The 26,223-nt window shown below is 36.7% G+C and overlaps 2 protein-coding genes and 3 long non-coding RNA genes across 7 annotated transcripts; 3 read left to right on the plus strand and 2 right to left on the minus strand.

Moving 5' to 3' along the window:
* Positions 1-267: 267 nt before the first annotated feature.
* Positions 268-7,781, minus strand: LOC103508817 (bax inhibitor 1). Of its 3 annotated transcripts, XR_003391390.1 has the most exons (7): positions 7,514-7,781; positions 7,015-7,071; positions 6,395-6,576; positions 5,603-5,829; positions 2,914-3,084; positions 886-1,317; positions 268-645 (listed from the first exon to the last, which is right to left on the minus strand). XR_003391390.1 is itself a non-coding variant. In XM_017443931.2 (5 exons), the coding sequence occupies exons 1-5, from the start codon at positions 7,588-7,590 to the stop codon at positions 1,276-1,278; spliced, it is 756 nt and encodes a 251-aa protein (XP_017299420.1). In that variant the 5' UTR covers positions 7,591-7,756; the 3' UTR covers positions 654-1,275. The 3 variants fall into 3 exon arrangements, 1 of the variants encoding a protein (XP_017299420.1); XR_003391389.1 differs by lacking the exon at positions 6,395-6,576 and having other exon boundaries at positions 6,833-7,071; positions 7,514-7,780; XM_017443931.2 differs by lacking the exons at positions 268-645; positions 6,395-6,576 and having other exon boundaries at positions 654-1,317; positions 6,833-7,071; positions 7,514-7,756.
* On the minus strand, positions 4,020-4,817 carry LOC113467240. Its single transcript, XR_003391392.1, has 2 exons — positions 4,707-4,817; positions 4,020-4,456 (listed from the first exon to the last, which is right to left on the minus strand). It is a non-coding gene; the product is annotated as an uncharacterized LOC113467240 (long non-coding RNA).
* Positions 4,348-4,747, plus strand: LOC113467239. Its single transcript, XR_003391391.1, has 2 exons — positions 4,348-4,442; positions 4,693-4,747. It is a non-coding gene; the product is annotated as an uncharacterized LOC113467239 (long non-coding RNA).
* A 925-nt stretch (positions 7,782-8,706) lies between the features above and the next one.
* LOC103508808 (heterogeneous nuclear ribonucleoprotein A2 homolog 1) lies at positions 8,707-24,941 on the plus strand. The gene is given in 8 exon segments (XM_017443930.2): positions 8,707-8,849; positions 9,315-9,605; positions 10,534-10,579; positions 22,031-22,167; positions 23,640-23,665; positions 23,829-23,935; positions 24,456-24,635; positions 24,838-24,941. Coding segments are annotated over 7 exon segments (831 nt in total). The 5' UTR covers positions 8,707-8,849; positions 9,315-9,374.
* A 395-nt stretch (positions 24,942-25,336) lies between these two features.
* LOC113467241 lies at positions 25,337-26,178 on the plus strand. The gene is made up of 2 exons (XR_003391393.1): positions 25,337-25,429; positions 25,491-26,178. It is a non-coding gene; the product is annotated as an uncharacterized LOC113467241 (long non-coding RNA).
* Positions 26,179-26,223: the final 45 nt, after the last annotated feature.

Genomic DNA, 26,223 nt, shown 5'->3' on the forward strand with positions numbered 1-26,223 from the left:
AAACAGTTAAACCTTGCTTATGCTTACGGTCAGTTAAACAGTTAAACCTTGCTTATGCTTATGCTTACGGTCTAGGATAAAGAACACACAACTGAGAACTAAATTTAATTCTAGCCGGGGTTAAGGTCTATTCCTACAATGCTTTTTTCTTCATTTCCTCATGTTTGTCAACTTATGCTTACGGTCTAGGATAAAGAACACACAACTGAGAACTAAATTTAGTTCTAGCCGGGGTTAAGGTCTATTCCTACAATGCTTTTTTCTTCATTTCCTCATGTTTGTCATCTAAAATGCGCACGTTCAACAATCTTCAAGTTATTCGGTACAGTAAAAGTGAGTCCAAAGTTTCAAGGTTTGTACCCACACATACGAACAAACATCTTAAAGTACATAAAACCAAAACATATGTTGTTTTTTCTTCTTTACTGTCTATTACTTGTGGTGAGAAAGTATTGCAAAATTGCAATCGGTCCTTTTCCAATTCAATTCAACAAAAAATTCAATTCAAATTCTCTGTTAGGAATAGACCTTTAGAAATATCCAATCTACCACTCCTTTTCTTTGATCTCTAAAATGCACCACACCATACTTCATAGACATTACCGACACAAATTCACATTCCATATCCCACAAAACTAACCATACCTATCTGATTTTCTTCTTTACTTTCTATTACTTGAGGTGAGAAAGTATTGCAAAATTGCAATCGGTCCTTTTCCAATTCAATTCAACATAAAATTCAATTCAAATTCTCTGTTAGGAATAGACCTTTAGAAATATCCAATCTACCACTCCTTTTCTTTGTTCTCTAAAATGCACCACACCATACTTCATAGACATTACCGACACAAATTCACATTCCATATCCCACAAAACTAACCATACTTATCTGATAATAGAGATAACCTATTAGGGGAAATGGACAAAGTTAGTTCAAGTTTGTTGTTGAAATTGAAAAAAAAAAAAAAAAAATGAGAGAGAAAAAAAAGAGCGTTTGATTTTTTTCAATGCATTTTCTACTGATGTCATTTGACAGTTCATTAACAGATGGACAATTTTTATTTATTTATTTTCAATTGATTTTTATTTGACAATTTAAGGATAACAGATGTCTGTAAAAATTAAACTAACTTTGCCCAAAAGAACGAAAAACGAAGTCACTCGAGGTTTGTCTTATAAAAAATTAATAAATATTTTTCTCATTAGAATAGTACATTGATTGTGGGGGGGAGGGGGAACTTATTGTATTGGATAGGATTTAGAACTTGCTGCATCTCATTCCTGAGACTTGTTGCTCTTCTTCTTCTCCTCGACTTCCTGGAAAACGAGATAAAAGCAAAAGAAACAAATCAAACAATGAATACTTTCAAGAGGTTTGATAGAGAGAACTGTAGCTGCCAAGGTCTTATCGCCCGGAATGGAAGAGAGAAGGAAGATAGGATAGGAGAAAGTCAGCCGTTCCGAGAACGAACATTATACGTTTAGGAAAAAGTTCGCTCTATAAAACAATGAATACTTTCAAGAGGTTTGATAGAGAGAACTGTAGCTGCCAAGGTCTTATCGTCCGGAATGGAAGAGAGAAGGAAGATTATAGGATAGGAGAAAATCAGGCGTTCCGAGAACGAACCTTATACGTTTAGGAAAAAGTTCGCTCTGGGCGATAATTGAACTCGCAACCTATCGCTTACAAGGCAGGCGCGCTACCTTTCAACCTAAAGGATAGGAGAAAGTCAGCCGTTCCGAGAACGAACATTATACGTTTAGGAAAAAGTTCGCTTTGGGCGATAATTGAACTCGCAACCTATCGCTTACAAGGCAGGCGCGCTACCTTTCAACCTAACTAGGCTGGCTATTACATTGGCTTCAAAGATTTATTCGTTCACAAGCTGAAAAGTAAACCAGAGTTGAGGCCCGTTTATACGCAACGTCTAATCGTATGTTTTGTCTGATGGACAAATCCTAACAGCTGAAACGTAGGCCCTATCGAAGGGATTTGCACTCCAAGTAAACCGTGCACAAGACATACGTGTCTTTGTAGGTTTTTACGAACGATAAGACGTAGCATGTAGACCGGCCTTTAGATGACGCAGCGCGCAGATGTAAAGCTCCTTTAAAAGCCCGTTCCCATTTGACGTTCGAAAAAAAATCGCGTCATGTGTAGTGGGAACACTCTTATTTAAATTACGTTGCTAACAGGACATTGAAAAAAAAAAAAAATGAATGAAACTCACGACAAGTAAGAAAGAGCCTTTACCTCTAGACTAGAGTTGTTTTCGTTCTACTCAGTTCACTTAATAGAATATACCCGGTTTATCCTGCCAGAATGAGATTGAAAAGTCCCTTTACTCCCGCAGTCTAAACAAGGTCTCATTTTTTCCATGGGTAAATCTTATATTATAAGAACGAGATCCATTCACAGTTCACACACTGATCGCTCTATCTCTAGAACCACAACACCTAGAAAGCTGAAAAGCTTCAAAGATTTATTCGTTCACAAGCTGAAAAGTAAACCAGAGTTGTGGCCCGTTTATACGCAACGTCTAATCGTATGTTTTGTCTGATGGACAAATCCTAACAGCTGAAACGTAGGCCCTATCGAAGGAATTATTTTTTCCATGGGTAAATTTTACAATAAAATTAGCAAAAACTTTTCCAATATTTACTAACTTACTTTAGAGTGAAGGATGATGAGAACACGTCTGAACACTCCGAAAGCGAAGCGACGGAATTCAGCTTTTTACAATAAAATTAGCAAAAACTTTTCCAATATTTACTAACTTACTTTAGAGTGAAGGATGATGAGAACACGTCTGAACACTCCGATCCTGCAGTCTAAACAAGGTCTCATTTTTTCCGTGGGTAAATTTTACAATAAAATTAGCAAAAACTTTTCCAATATTTAAACTAACTTACTTTAGAGTGAAGGATGATGAGAACACGTCTGAACACTCCGATGAAATCGATGAAGAGATCGATACAGTGTGACACATGATCCTTGTCTCCTTGCTTTACCTTCTCCAGAATCAGCTGCGTGTCGTACAGAATGAAACCACACATGATCACCAGGCCCAAGTATAGAGTCACCTGAAATGGAGTATAGAGAGAGAGTCATCTAAGCAATCAACCAATTTAGAGAGTCATCTAGCCAGCCTATTATTATTATTATTATACAATTGGATCAAACTTTATTTACAGATGGTAACAATATAAATACAAAATAAAGTTTGATCAAGGGTGGGGTTAATGCCTAAGGCATTCTCTACCACCCCACCCTTGATGTACAGAATATAGTGTTAACATGAAATTATATACAAAATAAAAGGATGGAAAGAAAGGGGGGAAAACAAGGGGAAATGGAAAAAAAAGGAAGGAATAAAGAGGAATTTGTTGAAAAGAGAGGAGGGTGGGTCTGGGAAGAGTAGGGGAATAGTAGAGAAGAAAGAGAGAGGAAAGAAAGAGAAGAAGAAGAAGAAAAAAAAGAAGAGGGGGGGGAGTATAGAATTTGAAACAATTATTCAATTATCCAGGGTAAGCATATATTCTTTTGCCAGTAGCTTGAAAACTAACCTTATCTATTTAGGATAAACCTCGCCCCAGGCGGAAACTGAACCCGTGGTCTAGCGCTTACAAGGCAGGCATGCTACCCTCTCGGGCTGGGGTTGCCGTATGGTTAATGTGAGGAGACAGGTACCTTGTTGCCGAGTGGAGGGTATAAGTACCTCTCCTGAATAAAAAAATATAAAGATGACGATTTAACGCCAACAACTTGAGAGCTTGAATGTTTTGCTAATGTGTTACAAAAAAAAAAAGTCAAGCGAAATGGTTAGAAGTGCTGAAAAGAAAAAGAAATAAAGAAAGAAGAATTTATTGATGAATTTTCCAACCAAAGTCAAGCGAAATGGTTAGAAGTGCTGAAAAGAAAAAGAAATAAAGAAAGAAGAATTTATTGATGAATTTTCCAACCAAAAAAAAGGGGATATTTATTCGAAAACTTTCAAATTTGACAGATATTGAATTGAGCCAGTGTTTTTTTCACAGTAGGTACCTACAAAATTAGAATGATGACATTGTAAAAATTAAATTAGGTTCGAAAAAAGATTGGAAGTTCATTTTGTACCTAAATTGGACTTGTGATATGTATAGAATAGATTTTTTTGTTTTCTTTACTACGTTCACCGGGTAATTTTAAATTAACTATTTTAAAGGTATTTTGCTTCATTTTGAACTGATGTACATGCCTACGTACTCACATCTTTCCAAATATCTCGTCCTCTTAAAAAAGGACTCTTCTCTATTTTCAGAAATTCAGTGTATCATTATTTTATTTTCAAATCACATCTTTTTAAAGCGCCTAATGGAAAAAAAAACCTTAACCTTATCTTTAAATTTGTAACATTTCAAGTCCACAGACTTTTTCTTCTTGGGCTCTACAGAATAAATAGGTACCCAGATACACCTTAAATCTAAAAAAAAAGGAAATATTTTTTTTTTTTTTTAAATTACCAAAAGAAATTTAAATATTATAACTAATCTTTGAAAATATAATCAAACAGTTAAACCTTGCTTATGCTTACGGTCTAGAATAAAAAACACACAACTGAGAACTAAATTTAATTCTAGCCGGGGTTAAGGTCTATTCCTACAATGCTTTTTTCTTCATTTCCTCATGTTTGTCATCTACAGAATAAATAGGTACCCAGATACACCTTAAATCTAAAAAAAAGGAAATATTTTTTTAAAAAATCACCAAAAGAAATTAAAATATTATAACTTATCTTTGAAAATATCAAACAGTTAAACCTTACTTATGCTTACGGTCAGTTAAACCTTGCTTATGCTTACGGTCAGTTAAACCTTGCTTATGCTTACGGTCAGTTAAACAGTTAAACAGTTAAAAAAATAATAATACTAAATTACAATTATAATAATGATGGTACCTACCTACTTCTTCTTCTTCTTCTCTTTCTTCTTCTTCTTCTTCCTTCTCCTCCCTCTTTTTTTTTTGTATATGTGTATTGTTGTGTAACTCTCAAGACACTACTAAGTGGTAGTTGTAAGGGTTTGATGGCAGAGAATGCCTTAGGCAATAATCACGCCCTATTGTAATTTTGTCATTATTTGTTACAATAAAGAGTTATATTATTATTATTATCATTATCATTATCAAAGTAGCCTGATAAAGCCAGGTCCACTATGCGCCCAGCTGGCATTGAAAATATGTCCATGCCCCCATCACTGGCTATGTTCCAGAGCTTTTTACATCTATGTAAACATGAATATTCAGCTCGATTCCTAGATGTTACTTTAAATGAGGAACACTGTGTAAGAAGTCTGTTAGGCCAGTCACTTGCTGTCAGGTCCACCTGTCAGGTCCACCTGATAGTGAGTGGCCGGCATTAGGGATAAAGTTTGTCAGAGGTGGGAATGCCTATGACCTTGCACTGACAAGCCAGATGAGCTACCTTCCAAGCTGACTAGGCGGGTAAAACAAATAAGAAGGTGACTAGGCTGGTAAAACAAATAAGAAGCTGACTAGGCTGGTAAAACAAATAAGAAGGTTACTAGGCTGGTAAAACAAATAACAAGAAAAACAAGCACTTACATCAAACAACAATTTGGATCCAAAGAACAGATTAGCCAGGGAGAGAGTGATCAGAGTGGAAAGCATGGTCATCAGACTGCCACCAATATAGATCCATTGGCCTTCCCGAGCAAAGATAGCAGCCAGAGTGAACGACACAAACAGGAGAGTGGTCAACATGAATGCAGTGACTACAATGGATGGGTTGACGACAATGGCCATCTCAAGTAGGGGTCCGAGTCCAATACCTGTGGAACAGAGGTTAGGAATTTATTGTTGAAGGGGAAGAAAAAGTTAGCTGGAAGACCAATGGTCTGTCAGCTCCTCAGAGAACCTGCCTGTCTAAAAAGCTGATGTAATCAGCATTAGAACAGGCAGAAACTGCGCAGTGACTACAATGGATGGGTTGACAACAATGGCCATCTCAAGTAGGGGTCCGAGTCCAATACCTGTGGAAAAGAGGTTGGGAATTTATTGTTGAATGGGAAGAAAAAGTAAGCTGGAAGACCAATGGTCTGTCAGCTCCTCAGAGAACCTGCCTGTCTAAAAAGCTGATGTAATCAGCATTAGAACAGGCAGAAACTGGTATCATCGGTATTACTTTTTTATTTTCTATTACCAAACTTTCAAAATTAGGAAATTAGTGGAAATATCCATTTTGGGGTCCCCTGATTAAAAAAAAAAGTGATCTTTAGCCTATCATGGTTTGTACATTTGTTTTTGACTAGTCTTGAAGCTCCTAATGTGATTTCTTTGAAGTCTATGTACCTATTGTGTGTGGATATCATGTAAGAAAAAAGAAAAAAAAATCACCTGTGCATAATGTGAATCCAATAAAAGCTCCAGTTCTGTTACGATTGCTGTTGATCTGATTCTTTGTAGACATAACATAGATGAGGAATCCGAATGCTCCGACAGATGACAGGAGCATCACGAGTGTACTCTGGAACATGGCCTGTGTGAGCTGAAGGTAAGCTCCGGCTGTTGCAGCCAACATTCCCAATACTTTTTTATTTTCTATTACCAAAGTAATGAGAAAGTATTGCAATATTGTAAATTTTCAAAATTGGGAAATTAGTGGAAATATCCATTTTGGGGTTCCCTGATTTTTTAAAAAAAGTGATCTTTAGCCTATCATGGTCTGTACATTTTGTTTTTGACTAATCTTGAAGCTCCTAATGTGAGTTCTTTGAAGTCTCTGTACCTGTTGTGTGTGGATATCATGTAAAAAAAAAAGAAAAAAAAAATGACCTGTGCATAATGTGAATCCAATAAAAGCTCCAGTTCTGTTACGATTGCTGTTGATCTGATTCTTTGTAGACATAACATAGATGAGGAATCCGAATGCTCCAACAGATGACAGGAGCATCACGAGTGTACTCTGGAACATGGCCTGTGTGAGCTGAAGGTAAGCTCCGGCTGTTGCGGCCAACATTCCCAATGTGAGACAACCGTACACATTTTGCAGATGTTGTTTTGTGGAGGAATCACTGTGAACGAGAAACAAAGTTTTTTATGTTATTGCATCATGTTGCAGTTCCTGAATTAAAGATTGGAAATCTAGATCATAGTCAATAGTAATAGATTGGACTTGACCATACAGTCTGAGCAGATCCTACATGACTATGTCATGTAAAGAACTCCTACACCCATTTTATACAAACGACTTTCAACCTTGGGGCTTCATAGCCCAATGATAATTTTATTTAAGGTCAAATTGAACCCTTTTTCGACAGTTTACAAGTATCTGCACTTGCACAGAAGTCAGCATTTGTTTCAGCCTTTATTTTTCCTGACCTGTGCAGCCAGCAATTTTCACACATCTCTTCAGCCAGATTTCAAGGGCTGACGATTCCGTATCTACTGAAAATAGATGAGAACTTGGAAAGTAGATATCTCAGGATTATCTTCAATGATACTTTAGTTACTTACACTTTGGTTCTGAAAGCTTTGTTGAAGTTCTTGAAGACAGAGCTTACAACTCCGAAGGCTGCGCCAACCTGAGCCATGGCGAACGATGATTTTGACACGTAAAAGTTTTGTACTTTCAAAGCAAACTGTTCAGCACAAATGAAACTTCAAAGTGCACAAGATAGTAAAATTTTAGGGCAATCTGTGTGGAAATTCAGAAGTTGGAATTTAATTCTAGAAACTTTTTCTTCTTCTTCTACGTTCTACGACAGAATTTTTTCAAAAAACAAGATTCTCATTTCCGTGTAATCTGATAAAAACACACGTCAGGTTTATGACGCAATAAATTCATGACGTCACACCGGCAAGAGAGCGGCAACAACTTCATGACGAGCTTATTGCATACTTTTATCTTCAAATTCAAGGCGCATTTTAAAAATCAGCTGGTTATTTTATTTTTTTAGAAGTACCTAGGTACTAGGTACCTAGGTATAATAATTATGTAGGTACTGTACCTACCTACTGTAGGTACCTATAAATTGTACGGTAAAGAGACTACGCTATGGTACCAAAAATCTATCGCGCCACTCTTAGCGCGGCTTATAACTAAGCTTATCTAAAGATGTGTCCACACATGGTCGACCGGCCATTGATTGATGTCGACTGACACGCCCATAAATTTTCCTCGTCGATCGATGGCCGGGTGACCATGTTTGAATACACCTTAAGAGCTACGGTCCCGAAATCGAAAAGAGAAGGAAGACAGGACAAGATATGAGAAAGCCAGCCAATTTGAGGACGAACCTTATCCGTTTATGATAAACTTCGCTCCGGGCGGGAATCGAACCCGCAATCATAGTTAGGTATTAGTATTGATTAAATTTTAGATATTTTACCAGCGCACTTGGAGGGCAGTACTTTGTTGATGAGCTCTAGGTTGCGGGTTCGATTCCCGCTCGGGCTGACTTTTACATCAAAGAATCTCGCACGGGCTAATCATCAGATTAGATATTCATTAATCAAGACGAACTAGGTACCTAATTAAAATGAAAACTTGAATTTTCAAAATGACATTTTCTTAACGACCTCGAGAATAAGCCTTGTTTTTCATGAAACGAGCCCCCATGAAGCCGGCAAGAGAGCGGCAAGTACTCATGACGGCAACGCTCAAAAATTTCAAGTGCGTAAACAAACCGACGCCATTTTGTTCGAAATTCATTCGGCGACATCCATCCATTCCACTGTTTTCGTTTGTCATCTTTTCCCGTTTTGTTTTCTGGAAATTCGGGAAAATCAGCCGAAAGTACACCCAAATACTTATTCCAACGAGAGTTCAACTGATCTTCCATGGCTAGTCGTAAGTACCATCTATTCATTTCGTTGAAAACCTACTGTATGTAAACCAAGATATTCGCACCTGCGAGGTCGAAGCCCTCAGGAGCTTCAATGTGCTCTGCTGGTAGTGTTTTCTTCAGAAATTAGCTTTCATCTTTCCATTTTTCAAACTTGGGATCAGGGAAACCTCCTTCACCCTTATCCCGATGAGGGACTCCCTGATTTACTTGGCTTCGGTCTCTTTCTGTAGAAGGTAGTTGGGCATTTCCACAGCCCCCACCGGGCCAGGCATATTCAAATTAATTCATAAGGGGGAAAAAATTTTAATTTATGTAGCTGTAGCCACAAAGGGTAGTGATTATCTCATAAATTTAAACCAGAGATGGTATTTCCTCGGGGAATGAACTCTTCTCAATAATTAGGTAGTAGTAATTGAAAGAACTCTGGAAAAAGAATGTATTTTAAAAAGCTGTCTGTTTGGTTACAGATTATGGTAACTATGGTGCCCCGCCACCCAGCCAAGGTGGTTATGGTGGAAATGTAGGCTATGGGCAAGGTGGAGGTGGTGGCGGTTACGGACAACCACCACCCTCGTATGGTCCCCCATCTGGTGGAGGTTATTCTCAAGCCCCCGCACCTTACGAGTCAAACACTCAGTATGGTCAGCCTCAAGGTCCACCAAGTTATAATCGCAGTGCACCTCCAGCAGGTGGCGGCTATGGAGGACCACCTCCCTCGTACGGAGGAGAAAGTGGTGGATATGGAGGTGGAAGCTCAGGTTTGTGCTTTTTATGTTTTGATAAATGCATGGCTGTTGAAAATTTTATTTTCATATTTCCACTTCTACATATTTGTAATACACCTTTATTTAATTTAAATTAAGAAAGATTTGTAAATTGAGAGTTGCATGTTTCACAGACAGAGTTATTGTTATATGTCCAAATGTTTTACACATCCCATTCTTAGAGGTACCCTTTAATGATACTTTAGTTACTTACACTTTGGTTCTGAAAGCTTTGTTGAAGTTCTTGAAGACAGAGCTTACAACTTCGAAGGCTGCGCCAACCTGAGCCATGGCGAACGGTGATTTTGACACGTAAAAGTTTTGTAGGTACTTTCAAAGCAAACTGTTCAGCACTAATAAAACTTCAAAGTGCACAAGAGAGTAAAATTTTAGGGCAAACTGTGTGGAAATTCAGAAGTTGGAATTTAATTCTAGAAACTTTTTCTTCTACGACAGAATTTTTTCAAAAAACAAGATTCTCATTTCCGTGTAATCTGATAAAAACACACGTCAGGTTTATGACGCAATAAATTCCTTCTACGACAGAATTTTTTCAAAAAACAAGATTCTCATTTCCGTGTAATTGTAATCTGATAAAAACGGAGCAGCACACTAAAGAGGAAGGAGCCCCTCAATATCCCTCAGACTGTGGGATTTTTTTCAGTTTGGTTTTCTAAATACCTCAGGTTTGTGTTTTGATAAATGCATGGCTGTTGAAAATTTTATTTTCATATTTCCACTTCTACATATTTGCAATACACCTTTATTTAATTTAAATTAACAAATTTACTAAAGAAAGATTTGTATATTGAGAGTTGCATGTTTCACAGACAGAGTTATTGTTATATGTCCAAATGTTTTACACATCCCATTCTTAGAGGTACCTATTTATTCAATGTTCTTTGATGTTTTCTTCTTTCAGGAGGTTACAGCAATGGCTCAAGCCGAGGTGGTGGAAGAGATTATGAGTAAGTTAACATTTTACAATTATTACTTTGCTAAATTAGGTACCTAGGTATAACAGCAGAATATTGTGGTTTTTTTAACTAAAGAAATTTATTGCATATGTACCTACAACTTACAACATGGGTTAATTGATCCATTGGTAAGACAATCATAAGAAAGTGATGAATTGAAACCGTTTGAAACGATAAAAGTGGTTTAAGGTATTTCTAAATGAATTAAAAACTTTGGTACTGTCAATATTTAGCCTGTAAGATTAGGACAACTGATAGTGTGGTTATTGGTATTTGAACGTAAACAGGTGTCATCATGGTTTGGTAACTTGGTACATTGTGGATGCTACTTACATCTGATTCACAAGATCCAATTGTGAAAAACTTACTGTGGTTCCCTCAAAATAGTGTGGGTAATGGTAGATTATTTCCTAGGTAACATATTTTTAACTGATGTGTTCTAAAACTGATTTCTGGTTCTGTTATGTAACGTAAGAGGTACCTACTAGTGAAAAATCTTGGAGATGATAATAAAACTGCAAGAGCATCAACGTTGGTCATGTGGGTAAAAATAATGTTTTATGGTACAGTGTAAAATATGATATTCAGCGTACATGAAAGAGTTCACTACCATACTGTGAGTTGGTTGTGGTCAACAAGCAAATGCAAAGAAGTGTGTTTTGTCACAAAAGCACACATCTTCATGAGAGTTATTTTTATGTGACTAGGACATTTTAGGACAGTAAACTAAGAGAAATAATTTTCTTCCGGTTAGGACCTTTTCTCTCGTTTTTTTTTCTTTTTTGTAATATCATAATGTGCTTATTCTGCTTTTATAATTGATCAACTTATTGAATGAGTTCACTGGAATGCCTACCTATTTTAAGATTTTACTTTTTTATCTATCAATCTCTTCAATATTAAAAAAAAAGTTTTAAATTTGACAGCTATTGGATTTCAGTGACTTCTTCAATGGGCTTCCTTTTTCTTAACTTTCTTTCCCTCTTGCTCTTCCTCCCTCTCTTCTCTTCTCTTTCTCCCTCTTTTCTCCTACAATTGTGAAAAACTCACTGTGGTTCCCTCAAAATAGTGTGGGTAATGGTAGATTTTTTCCTAGGTAACATATTTTTAACTGATGTGTTCTAAAACTGATTTCTGGTTCTGTTATGTAACATAAGAGGTACCTACTAGTGAAAAATCTTGGAGATGATAATAAAACTGCAAGAGCATCAACGTTGGTCATGTGGGTAAAAATGTTTTATGGTACAGTGTAAAATACGATATTCAGCGTACATGAAAGAGTTCACTACCGTACTGTGAGTTGGTTGTGGTCAACAAGCAAATGCAAAGAAGTGTGTTTTGTCACAAAAGCACACATCTTCATGAGAGTTATTTTTATGTGACTAGGACATTTTAGGACAGTAAACTAAGAGAAATAATTTTCTTCCGGTTAGGTTTTGTACGGTGCGCGTGGTAAGTAAAAAGGTAAGGACCGTTATAGTTTTTATGTACATAGTCATACTTATGTCTAGTTTTAGATACTTTTTAGGCCCTTTAGAGAAACTCATCCCAACATTAAAATTTAATCTACATAGGAACGATATAATTTGTAGGAAGTGTGTCCATTTTGTGACGACCTTGTTGTATCTGAAAAATATCAGAGTGTTGGGTTCAATGAATTTCTTACATCATTCAAATAAGTATAGGTCTATAGGTACTTACTTGATGAAAAATGTTAAATGCCTACTTAGCACAGAATCTGCGTTTGTAATCCAACCCTCAACATTTGGTTTAGAAGTTATATTTTGTCTGCGATTAAGCCACAAAAAGTCCAATTGAATCAATCATGGACGGTTTTGGACTTTGGTTAATTTACATCGAACACTGGTTTGTGCGTTCGATTCAAAAGTTGTGTTCCAGGAAGATTTATTTGGTATAAAACGCGTATTATTACAGTCATCAAAAACTATAAAGGTTTTTCGGTATAACCTTTTTACTGTGACCAAAGTCCTGCATATGATAAGGAAAGTAAAAAGGTACAAATAAAGGTATTTTTTCTGCAAAGGTTATCTGGTTTTTGGTATTACTCGAATGGCATGGTGTGTGCGATTATAAAGGTGTAAATTACATACTTCAAATACAAAGGTTCTATAGCATTTGCCTTAACCTTTCAAGGTTCAAGTTTTTAGAGTATTATACCTATTGTTACGTCCTAAAAAGTGTTCCTTGGTGTACGTTCTAATAACTAAAAATAATATTATTGATTGGTTTACAAACTTACTATCTACGAGTGTGTATTGGATTGGATTACAATGGTTTGGATCACATTTGGATTAGATTACAAAGGTTTTTGGTGTTACCTTGTTACGAGACCTTGGATCCTGTATCAATACAAGAATTCTGTTCTAAAAAGGTTAACAAACACGCACGTTTGGGTCAAATTTTAATTGTGACATGTGTTTTATAAAGGTTCTTTGGTACCACGTATTTTCGTCACTGGAAGCTTGAGCCTTTTCTACAAAGGGTTCTTTAACATTCCAGGCTTCGGCATATTCGATTCATTTCTTAGATATGTCGTAGAGTGTGTCATTGGTGTACAAACTTGCGTTTACTTATTACGAGTATGCCTCTGTACTACGAAGGTTCTTTGGTTATTACCCTCTTACTTTAAATCCATTAATGCTGCGGTATGTGTATTCAAATACAATGACGTAATATCATTTAAAAAGGTATAAATGCGCGTATCCTAAGTACAAAGGATCTTGAAAGTTGCTCCTGTGTACATCAAATACTTTCAAGCTAAGGTTTTATCGATTAAGCTGTTTACTACCTCATGAAAGTTTTGGTGATCTCAGCGACATAAAAAGTTCTCAAAAAAAATTCCTCTTTTGGGCTACCTTTTTATGGTTAATAAGAGTATCGATGTTCTTCAACAAAGGTTTAGTTCAGTGTTGAACGGTGTTTAAAATGAATGTCCATTTGCTACTCTTGGTAGTTTGAATAGTTAGGTACGGTGCGCGCGGTAAGTAAAAAGGTAAGGACCGTTATAGTTTTTATGTACATAGTCATACTTATGTCTAGTTTTAGATACTCTTTAGGCCCTTTAGAGAAACTCATCCCAACATTAAAATTTAATCTACATAGGAACGATAATTGTAGGAAGTGTGTCCATTTTGTGACGACCTTGTTGTATCTGAGAAATATCAGAGTGTTGGGTTCAATGAATTTCTTACATCATTCAAATAAGTATAGGTCTATAGGTACTTACTTGATGAAAAATGTTAAATGCCTACTTAGCACAGAATCTGCGTTTGTAATCCAACCCTCAACATTTGGTTTAGAAGTTATATTTTGTCTGCGATTAAGCCACAAAAAGTCCAATTGAATCAATCATGGACGGTTTTGGACTTTGGTTAATTTACATCGAACACTGGTTTGTGCGTTCGATTCAAAAGTTGTGTTCCAGGAAGATTTATTTGGTATAAAACGCGTATTATTACAGTCATCAAAAACTATAAAGGTTTTTCGGTATAACCTTTTTACTGTGACCAAAGTCCTGCATATGATAAGGAAAGTAAAAAGGTACAAATAAAGGTATTTTTTCTGCAAAGGTTATCTGGTTTTTGGTATTACTCGAATGGCATGGTGTGTGCGATTATAAAGGTGTAAATTACATACGTATTCAAATACAAAGGTTCTATAGCATTTGCCTTAACCTTTCAAGGTTCAAGTTTTTAGAGTATTATACCTATTGTTACGTAGTAAAAAGTGTTCCTTGGTGTACGTTCTTATAACTAAAAATAATATTATTGATTGGTTTACAAACTTACTATCTACGAGTGTGTATTGGATTGGATTACAAAGGTTTGGATCACATTCCTAAAAAGTGTTCCTTGGTGTACGTTCTAATAACTAAAAATAATATTATTGATTGGTTTACAAACTTACTATCTACGAGTGTGTATTGGATTGGATTACAATGGTTTGGATCACATTTGGATTAGATTACAAAGGTTTTTGGTGTTACCTTGTTACGAGACCTTGGATCCTGTATCAATACAAGAATTCTGTTCTAAAAAGGTTAACAAACACGCACGTTTGGGTCAAATTTTAATTGTGACATGTGTTTTATAAAGGTTCTTTGGTACCACGTATTTTCGTCACTGGAAGCTGGATCACATTTGGATTGGATTACAAAGGTTTTTGGTGTTACCTTGTTACGAGACCTTGGATCCTGTATTAATACAAGAATTCTGTTCTAAAAAGGTTTACAAACACGCACGTTTGGGTCAAATTTTAATTGTGACATGTGTTTTATAAAGGTTCTTTGGTACCACGTATTTTCGTCACTGGAAGCTTGAGCCTTTTCTACAAAGGGTTCTTTAACATTCCAGGCTTCGGCATATTCGATTCATTTCTTAGATATGTCGTAGAGTGTGTCATTGGTGTACAAACTTGCGTTTACTTATTACGAGTATGCCTCTGTACTACGAAGGTTCTTTGGTTATTACCCTCTTACTTTAAATCCATTAATGCTGCGGTATGTGTATTCAAATACAATGACGTAATGGAATTTAAAAAGGTATAAATGCGCGTATCCTAAGTACAAAGGATCTTGAAAGTTACTCCTGTGTACATCAAATACTTTCAAGCTAAGGTTTTATCGATTAAGCTGTTTACTACATCATGAAAGTTTTGGTGATCTAAGCGACATAAAAAGTTCTCAAAAAAAAATCCTCTTTTGGGCTACCTTTTTATGGTTAATAAGAGTATCGATGTTCTTCAACAAAGGTTTAGTTCAGTGTTGAACGGTGTTTAAAATTCAACTGTGATCCATTGGTTTTACAAACGTGTTTATCTGTGTACGTTGGTCATATTAGTCATATAACTCATGTATATTATTAAGTGAGATATGTTTTAGTCGTAATTCTTATTCTACGTTCATCACTTTTTTTTTTTAGGTGTGGAAAATTGGTCTTTGGAAAATTAGGGGGTGAAATAAACAATATTGTCATCTAAGAATACAAGTGGGCCCAATAAAAGTGGCTTGAAATTTAGTCACAACATTTGACTTATACATACAAACAAATCTCAAACAAAAGCATGTATGAAGACAGGATAATGTGAACAGGAGAGGTGTATTTTCCTTTCAGAACTAATTTTAGTTCCGCCAAGGAAATGAGAATTTTCAACTTCAACACTCTGGCTGCCAAAGCATGTTCTAATTCTAGGGAAATCTATCGTGTTTACCCTCAGGTCCCCATGTATGAAAACACCTCCCTTTAAATGAGAGACAGACTCTTTATTCTTTATATTTTTTTCATCAAATAAATAGCAAAATTTCACTCAAAGACCCCTAACCCCCATTCTTAGGCCAGCCATTCACGATCAGTTTTAACTGACAGTTGAACTGTCAGTTAAAACTGATCGTGAATGGCGGTGAACTGACAGTTCGATTGAACTGATGGTCTAAACTGAGGATTATAAAAATTTTATATTTTTAACTGAAGATACTTGAACTGACAGTTAAAACTGATCGTGAATGGCTGGCCTTAGAGGTACCTATTTATTCAATGTTCTTTGATGTTTTCCTCTTTCAGGAGGTTACAGCAATGGCTCAAGCCGAGGTGGTGGAAGAGATTATGAGTAAGTTAACATTTTACAATTATTACTTTGCTAAATTAGGTTCTGCTAAACAGCAGAATATTGTGGTTTTAACCAAAGAAATTTATTGCATATGTACTACCTACAACTTACAACATGGGTTAATTGATCCATTGGTAAGACAAAAGTGGTAATCATAAGAAAGTGATGAATTGAAACCGTTTGAAACGATAAAAGTGGTTTAAGGTATTTCTAAATGAATTAAAAACTTTGGTACTGTCAATATTTAGCCTGTGAGATAAGGACAACTGATAGTGTGGTTATTGGTATTTGAACGTAAACAGGTGTCATCATGGTTTGGTAACTTGGTACATTGTGGATGCTACTTATCTCCTCCTTGGTAAAATCCTGGATTCGGGCTTGAAAATTGACGTTTTATTCAGCTTTTTTTTTTCTGACCTACTTTTTCAACTCTTATAAAATACTGGCCGACCTAAATAAGTTGATTTATCCCCCCAAGTGTACAAAGGATGACAACTCTAGATAGGGACAACTGAAGTGTGTACGGATTGTACATGTCTGTGTTGATCTCTAATAGTAGATAGTAGAACTGATGTACATTGGGATTTTTACCTTTTTTTAAACAAAATTAGAGGATTTTTCGAAAACTCGAAAAAGTTTGCACATTTTAATAAGTACTAAGAAAAAACTTGGAACTCTCATGCCCTACAAGTAATATCGCTTAAAAAATGTCTGGAATTTTTATTTGGTTACTAGCTGTTTGCCCCGAAAATTAGCTTCCCGTCAATTGAACTCTTGAACGATATTTGACAAAAACTCATTTCTGCGCACGCGCAGGAATGAGTTTTCGTCAAATATGGTTCAAGTCAATTAACGAGAAGCTGTTTTTTGTTGCAAATATTGTCTATTAAATTTCCTCCATCTTATGCCTTATTTTCCCCGTGCGTTTTGATTTCAGTGGCCGAGATCGGGACAGCAGGAGTCGTCCCTACTAAACATCCAACCATCCTCCACTGTGTGCAGATCCTCCCACCCATAGCTCATCTTATCCCTTAGACTTAAGCTTCCTCTAGTGTGCCCTTAAGACTTGAACTTGGGGCTCCTCTTAGGTACTTTAAGCTTAGGGTTCCCTGAGACTTGAAACTTAAGGTCCCCTTAAGATTCGATTGAAGATTTTTCTTTCTTTCTAAAGGTGGATTTTCACCAACGCGATTTTTGCCGCGCGACTAAAATCGCATAGTGGAAACGTGTCGCGCGACAGAGGTCGCGTTGGTGAAAATCCACCTTAAGTTTGGAACCCGGAACCCTAGCTAGCAACCCGGCGGCTCGGGTGTTTGATACAGTGTACAAATGATGACACCTCTAGATAGGGACAACTGAAGATTGTACGGTTAGTACATATCTGTGTTGATCTCCCTCATTACTTGAAACTTAAGGTCCCCTAAGAATCGGAACCTATAGTCATGGCCTCATCTCATCTATCCATTAGGCCCAAGACTCCTCTAGTGTGTCCTTAAGACTTAAAATTTAGGGTCCCCTTGAGACTTGAAACTTAGGGTCCCATTAAGACTTGAAACTTAGGGTCGTGTTGATCTCTAATAGTAGATAGTAGAACTGATGTACATTGAGATCTAAGGAACGAAATCTTTCTAAACAACCAATCAGTATTTTTTTCTTTTTTTATTTGTATCTCTTATTATTATTTTTCATAATGGGCAGATTAAAAATTAGCCCATTAAATCTCAGTAGACTTAGGGTCCCCATAAGATTTGAAACTTGTAGTCATGACCTCATCTCATCTATCCGATAGACTTAACCCCCTTTAGTGTGTCCTTAAGACTTGAACTTTAGGGTCCCCATAAGGTCTCCTTGAGAACTTCAATTTTAGGGTATCCTTAAGACTTAAACTTGGGGTCCCCTTAAGACTTGAAGCTTACGGTCCCCATAAGCCTCGAAACTTAGGATCCCCTTGAGACTTGGAACTTAGGGTTCCCTTGACACTTGAAACTTGTCTCTCCCCCTCTCTTCGACTTAAGTAACTTATAATGTTTTGTTTCTTTACGTGTAAATATAATTCTGTCCCCAACCCGTATTGTGAAAAGAAATGAAGGATTTAATTTAACAGACCTGAGGGTGAAAATCGGACAAAAGAGAGAACAGTTCTTAAATAAGGAGATTTTGACTAGTTGCGATTTTAGAAAATATCCTAATGATCTTTTTATTAATTTCCAGATATGTTATTGATAGAGTAAATTATGAATGTAATTGAAAGTAACAAAAGGATACTCAGTGTTTGTTTTTTTTTTTTTTTTTTTTTTTAGCCCATTAAGTCTCAGTAGAAAAAAAAGGAGTAATTATTTTTCGAAGGGCCACTATTTAAAGTTGTAGTAAGTAACCCATTTGACCATAGTTGAAGGTGTAATACTTTTTAGGGAAATGGATCTCAGTAGAAAAAAAGGAGCAATTATTTTTCGAAGGGCCACTATTTAAAGTTGTAGTAAGTAACCCATTTGACCATAGTTGAAGGTGTAATACTTTTTAGGGAAATGGCCTACCTATACGTTATCCAGATGGATATGGCAGCAAGGAGTCATTACAAAAGTAGGCTACGTTGCCAAACATGTCAAAGGTGCAACGGATGGTTAATGTCCCAACATTTGTAAAAAAAAATAACATATTTGATACTTTTCATGTTTGCAGATGGACAAGAGGACAATGAAACCTAAGATCTGGTTGTACATTGACAAGTCTACCGGACGATCCAAGGGAGAAGCTACAGTGACATTTGATGATGCACATGCTGCTGGCTCTGCCATTACCTGGTTTGATGGTAAGTTCTTCCAATATCTGTATAGCAAGCTCCGTGCCCGAATGGGTATAACTCTTGAAAACTTTTTTTTTTTTACACACATATTTACGGGAATAAATCCCTTTTTTGCAATACATTTATTTATTTGTTTATTGAAAAAATACAATATCTTACACTTGCCATGCCAACTGGCCAAATCTTACAAATTGGAGTTCCTGAGTTCGATTCCCGGTGGATCTGTGCTTTGAGTTTTGGGTTTCACTCAGCCTCGTGAGGACAACTGAGAACTTTTATCAATCAGGATGGAATGTGACAAATTTAATTAGCCTATGTCATCCTCAGTACTCTTCTTAACAACCACAAAAAGAAAGGAAAAAAAAAATCCATCAAAATCGGTGTAGTAATGTACAGACAAATCTACAATTTTATTTAAAATATAAGTTAAATTTAATATGTTCGAAGTGTCCTTCAGACTTGAACTTGGGGCTCCTCTTAGGTACTTTAAGCTTAGGGTTCCCTGAGACTTGAAACTTAAGGTCCCCTTAAGATTCGAACCTAAGACTTCTGTAGTGTTCTCTTAGTGTCCCTTTAAGACTTGAAACTTGGGGTCTCCTTAAGACTTGAAACTTAGGGTCCTCTTAAGACTTAAAACTTAGGGTGTCCTCATTACTTGAAACTTAAGGTCCCCTAAGAAGCGGAACCTACAGTCATGACCTCATCTCATCTATCCCTTAGACTTGAGCCTCCTCTAGTGTGTCCTTAAGACTTAAAATTTAGGGTCCCCTTGAGACTTGAAACTTAGGGTCCCATTAAGACTTGAAACTTAGGGTCGTACGCGTACCACTAGTGGTACGTGGATACATTTTAGGTGGTACGCAGTCATGTATTAATAATAGCAATAAAAAATGTTGAATGGTGGGGGTTTAAGACTATAATTAATCAAAATAATAGATAAGAAACTAAAAAAATCGTTATTTTATTATTGAATTGAACGAATCAAGAAACATCATTTAAAAAAATGTCATAAGTGGGTCTCGATCTTGCAATCTCCACCTTGCTAGCCATACCAGCATCCCACATGACTGTTCAATGTACTAATTTAAGTAAGATTGTTTTTAATGTACAATTTCATTTTGTATCCATACATTACATTACATTTACATAATTGGTATGATGAAATTCAATGGACTATACTAATGTAAAGTAACTCATGCTTTTGAGGCAGATACTAGCTTTGGGCAAGCCTCTTTCTAGTCTTGCAGTTCGAAGCGTCTCAATAGGGAGCTTTTGCAACGAAAATTAGCAAACTTAGGGTTCCCTTGACACTTGAAACTTGTCTCTCCCCCTCTCTTAGACTTAAGTAACTTCTAATGTTTTCTTTCTTTATGTGTAAATGTAATTTTGTCCCCAACCCGTATTGTGAAAAGAAATGAAGGATTTAATTTAACAGACCTTTGAGGGTGAAAAAAGATGAGAAAAAAGATCTTAAACCAGAGATTTTGACTTTTTAATGTACAATTTCATTTTGTATCTAAGTAAATTCTATGTACATATATACATTACATACAGTTGTAGCATACATTTTCATTTTCCTAAACATGACCAAATGTAATTTTTCATTATTATTATTATTATATAAATATAAGGTGGTACGTCAAAATCTCTGAAAATTTCAAGTGGTACGTGTTTACTAAAAATAAATAAAACGAGTAAAGTAGCAAATGGGTCGTTTGGGTTTTGATTTATAATCTGGCATAGCTAGGTCAAAACAGGTTGGCTTGACCTGTGAGATAAGATATACCCATCTTTAGCTGGAGGGATGATTAATGGGTTAGGTTCCATAAAAATAATAATAATAATAAAATAAAACGGGGTGTACCAATTTAAAAACTAAATTTCAAGTGAGGTAGTTTTCCTCTTGTATTTTTTTTTTTTTTTTTTTTTTTTTTTAAAATTTTTTTTGACCATTAGTTCAATCATCCGGTGGTTAAAGTGTGGTAGGCCTACCCGATCCTCATGCCAGAGTCCTCAGTTCTTATCCGACCGGTTGACCTTGACTATCTCAAACCAGATAGGTAGGTACCTACGAAAAAAGTATCTTTTCGTATAAATTTTTTGAAATAATTAATATTCGTATTTTTTTTCTCTCAAAAGTGATACTATTAGACCTATGTAGTTATTTTTAAATAACATTTTTTTTAAAAAATAAATCACCTGTAGGTATTTTTGGTGACTTTAAATAATTAAACCTAAAAGTAATAATAACAAAAATTAACTTAAGTTGGGTATTTTAAGAACACGCAAAAGTCGTCTTTGCACATTTCAACACTCATCCCTAACCAATTTGCTCAAACTTGTGTACTAACAAAAGTTACCTAAAAAACATACCTACCTAACTTACTTTTTGCACTTTTTCAGCACTTCAATCAGGCAAAAAAGTATATAGAGGCTTTTTCAATCGAAAATGACCGGAAGGGTGTACATTTTGCATTTTTTGTCTCCTGAAAATTACGTTTTTGGACTAACCCCCTTTTTACAATCGGTGATTCATCCCTCTATGAACTTATCTACCTTTCTCTTAATTTATTTTGCTTCCAACCAACCTCACTGGTGTAGTGGTTAGCGCGGTGGAGTTCGGATCTGGAGATTGGTGGTTCAAGTCCAAGTCAAGTCATAAAGTTTAGCGTAGTGCATTAAGCAGGGACCGACATTTGTGACAAGCATTTTTTATGCTCAACACAGTTAAAATTCCTTTATTAATCTTGCTTCTTCTTAGGGTTGGGACATCGACATCGATGTTTTGAAAACATCGATACATCGGAACAACATCGATGTTTTTCTTTCGATGGAAACATCGAACATCGATGTTTTATTTTTCGATGTTCGATGTCTGTGGTTCCTCATGAAGTGGAAGGCACTGATGTAGAGACACACTTTTATCCAGTACCTTATGTAATTAGACCTAACTTTTCACAAGGCAAATGACATATCTAACTCTAACTCTGATTTTTTTCTTTTCTCCTCACTAGCGCTACCTAGCGGCGGCGGAGGTCGTGATGGTTCGGACTTTGTCGTACAGGAGGATACAATTTTCGTATCCGGTATGAATCCGGATACTAACGAGCACGATATTCAGCAACATTTCGGCGCCATTGGCATCATCAAGGTTAGTGGAGGGGTTTAGATTAGAAGGTTATCAGGCTAAATCATAAAGAGGCACGGCCATATTTAAAGGAGATTCCATAGGCACATACCAGAAATAACCAGTGGATCTTGGCCCTTGGTCTGGCGCACTGCCGTGCGCTCAGATAACGGAGGGGGTGGGTCACTCTGACATTGTTTGGTTTGGATTCTTGCCCCCCCTCCTCCTTGGTAAAATCCTGGATTCGGGCTTGAAAATGGACGTTTTATTTAGTTTTTTTTTTTCTAACCTACTTTTTCAACTCATCATAAAATACTAGCCGACCTAAATAAGTTGATTTATCCCCCCAAGTGTACAAAGGACGACAACTCTAGATAGGGACAACTGAACTGTGTACTCTGTACATGTCTGTGTTGATCTCTAATAGTAGATAGTAGAACTGATGTACATTGGGATTTTTACCTTTTTTAAAACAAAATTAGAGGATTTTTCGAAAACTCGAAAAAGTTTGCACATTTTAATAAGTACCAAGAAAAAACTTGGAACTCTCATGCCCTACAAGTAATATCGCTTAAAAAATGTCTGGAATTTTTATTTGGTTACTAGCTGTTTGCCCCATACTACTGAAGATTTTTCTTTCTTTCTAAAATTCGAATCCGGAACTCTAGCCAGCAACCCGGCGGTTCGGGTGTTTGATACAGTGTACAAATGATGACACCTCTAGATAGGGACAACTGAAGATTGTACGGTTAGTACATATCTGTGTTGATCTCTAATAGTAGATAGTAGAACTGATGTACATTGAGATCTAAGGAACGAAATCTTTCTAAACAACCAATCAGTATTTTTTTCTTTTTTTATTTGTATCTCTTATTATTATTTTTCATAATGGGCAGATTAAAAATTAGCCCATTAAGTCTCAGTAGAAAAAAAAGGAGTAATTATTTTTCGAAGGGCCACTATTTAAAGTTGTAGTAAGTAACCCATTTGACCATAGTTGAAGGTGTAATACTTTTTAGGGAAATGGCCTACCTATACGTTATACAGATGGATATTTCTCGCAAACAGCAAGGAGTGGAGCATTTACAAAGTAGGCCTAGCGTTGCCAGACTTTTCTTGTCAAGAGGGTTGCTACGGGGTAGGAAATCTTTAAGAGGGAAGTTGACAGGGTTGCACAGTGCTTCTCAGCACATTGAGGTCTTTTCCAGTACTTGTCATTCCTAGTCTTGTTATAATGAACAATAAAACAAATAGAGTGAAGCTCTTACCTATACTTTTTAAAAGAGAGAGTTTATAAAAAGATCATAATAGACTTTACCATTAATTGCAACAATGCAAGGAATTCTCAGCATTCTGGATTGGTTTCTTTCATTTTAGGGGGTTGAATGACTCATTCAGATGCTGCCATACATCCATCTGGGATAAACAGTATAATGGCCTTAATTCCAACATTTTAAAAAAAACAATAACATATTTGATACTTTTCATGTTTGCAGATGGACAAGCGACAATGGAAGCCTAAAGATCGGTATGTACATTGACCAAGTCCTTAAGGCCCGGCTGTACGATCCAAGGGAGAAGCTACCGATAGACATGATTTCGGATGGTGCACATGCCACGGGGTACTCTGCCATCTACGGGGGGGGGGGGGGGGGCGCGGGGGGGGGCGGGGGGGGGGGGGGGGGGGCCTGGTTGTACATTGACAAGTCTTGAACTGGACGATCCAAGGGAGAAGCTACGGTGACATTTGAATGATGCACATCTGCTGCTCTGCCATTACCTGGTTTTGATGGTGAAGTTCTCACACAATATCTGTATAGCAAGCCTCCGTGCCCGAATGGGTTTAACTTTTGTTTTTTTTTTTTTTTTTTTTTTTTATATTATTTTTTTACACATATTTACGGGAATAAATCCCTTTTTTGCAATACATTTATTTGTTTATTGAAAAAATACAATATCTCACACTTGCCTTGCCAACTGGCCAAATCTTACAAATTGGAGTTCCTGGGTTCGATTCCCGGTGGATCTGTGCTTTGAGTTTTGGGTTTCGCTCAGCCTCGTGAGGACAACTGAGAACTTTTATCGAGCTTTTATCAATCAGGATGGAATGTGACAAATTTAAGTAGCCTATGTCATCCTCAGTACTCTTCTTAACAACCACAAAAAGAAAGAAAAAAAAATCCATCAAAATCGGTGTAGTAATGTACAGACAAATCTACAATTTTATTTAAAATATAAGTTAAATTTAATATGTTCGAAAGTAAAATCCAAAGGCAACCAACTAACATCTTATTTCATCTCTTTCTCCCCAGGCAAAGACTTCAACGGTTCAGTGATCAAGGTGCAGCTCGCTACCAAGAAAGACAACTGGTCGCAGGGTCGTGGTGGTGGGCGTGGTGGTTTTGGCGGGGGAAGGGGAGGGGGTGGTTTCGGCCGGGGTGGAGGGGGTCCACCCCGGGGTGGTGACAGAGAGGAGACCGTCTCAATAGAGAGCTTTTGCAACGAAAATTAGCTTCCCGTCAATTGAACTCTTGAACGATATTTGACAAAAACTCATTTCTGCACACGCGCAGGAATGAGTTGTCGTCAAATTTGGTTCAAGTCAATTAACGAGAAGCTGTTTTTTGTTGCAAATACTGTCTATTAAATTTCCTCCATCTTACGCCTTATTTTCCCCGTGTGTTTTGATTTCAGTGGCCGAGATCGGGACAGCAGGAGTCGTCCCTACTAAACATCCAACCATCCTCCACTGTGTGCAGATACTGATACTCCCACCCATAGCTCATCTTATCCCTTAGACTTAAGCTTCCTTGTGTCCTTAAGACTTGAACTTGGGGCTCCTCTTAGGTACTTTAAGCTTAGGGTTCCCTGAGACTTGAAACTTAAGGTCCCCTTAAGATTCGAACCTAAGACTTCTGTAGTGTTCTCTTAGTGTCCCTTTAAGACTTGAAACTTGGGGTCTCCTTAAGACTTGAAACTTAGGGTCCTCTTAAGACTTAAAACTTAGGGTGTCCTCATTACTTGAAACTTAAGGTCCCCTAAGAAGCGGAACCTACAGTCATGACCTCATCTCATCTATCCCTTAGACTTGAGCCTCCTCTAGTGTGTCCTTAAGACTTAAAATTTAGGGTCCCCTTGAGACTTGAAACTTAGGGTCCCATTAAGACTTGAAACTTAGGGTCCCCATAAGATTTGAAACTTGTAGTCATGACCTCATCTCATCTATCCGATAGACTTAACCCCCTTTAGTGTGTCCTTAAGACTTGAACTTTAGGGTCCCCATAAGGTCTCCTTGAGAACTTCAATTTTAGGGTATCCTTAAGACTTGAACTTAGGGTCCCCATAAGGTCTCCTTGAGAACTTCAATTTTAGGGTATCCTTAAGACTTGAACTTAGGGTCCCCATAAGGTCTCCTTGAGAACTTCAATTTTAGGGTATCCTTAAGACTTGAACTTAGGGTCCCCATAAGGTCTCCTTGAGAACTTCAATTTTAGGGTATCCTTAAGACTTGAACTTAGGGTCCCCATAAGGTCTCCTTGAGAACTTCAATTTTAGGGTATCCTTAAGACTTGAACTTAGGGTCCCCATAAGGTCTCCTTGAGAACTTCAATTTTAGGGTATCCTTAAGACTTGAACTTAGGGTCCCCATAAGGTCTCCTTGAGAACTTCAATTTTAGGGTATCCTTAAGACTTGAAGTTTACGGTCCCCATAAGCCTCGAAACTTAGGATCCCCTTGAGACGTGAAACTTAGGGTTCCCTTGACACTTGAAACTTGTCTCTCCCCCTCTCTTAGACTTAAGTAACTTATAACTTATAATGTTTTGTTTCTTTATGTGTAAATGTAATTTTGTCCCCAACCCGTTTTGTGAAAAGAAATGAAGGATTTAATTTAACAGACCTTTGAGGGTGAAAAAAGATGAGAAAAAAGATCTTAAACCAGAGATTTTGACTAGTTGCAATACCCATCTGATCTTTTTCATTTCCAGATATATTATTGATAGAGTAAATTATGAATGTAATTGAAAGTAACAAAAGGATACTCATTGTTTTTTTTTTTTTTTTTTTTTTTTTTTTTAATT

Source organism: Diaphorina citri, unplaced genomic scaffold (assembly GCF_000475195.1).
Source record: "Diaphorina citri unplaced genomic scaffold, Diaci psyllid genome assembly version 1.1 scaffold436, whole genome shotgun sequence".
Lineage (NCBI taxonomy): Eukaryota > Metazoa > Arthropoda > Insecta > Hemiptera > Psyllidae > Diaphorina > Diaphorina citri.

What these genes read in the sequence shown, in the direction of transcription:
- LOC103508817 (XM_017443931.2), bottom strand. Translation starts at nt 7,590, where the DNA reads ATGGCTCAGGTTGGCGCAGCCTTCGGAGTTGTAAGCTCTGTCTTCAAG. An exon ending in AAAGCTTTCAGAACCAAAGT is followed by an intron (nt 7,072 to 7,513) that starts GTAAGTAACTAA and finishes TCTCGTTCACAG; the next exon opens with TGATTCCTCCACAAAACAAC. An exon ending in TGGATTCACATTATGCACAG is followed by an intron (nt 5,830 to 6,832) that starts GTCATTTTTTTT and finishes TCTGTTCCACAG; the next exon opens with GTATTGGACTCGGACCCCTA.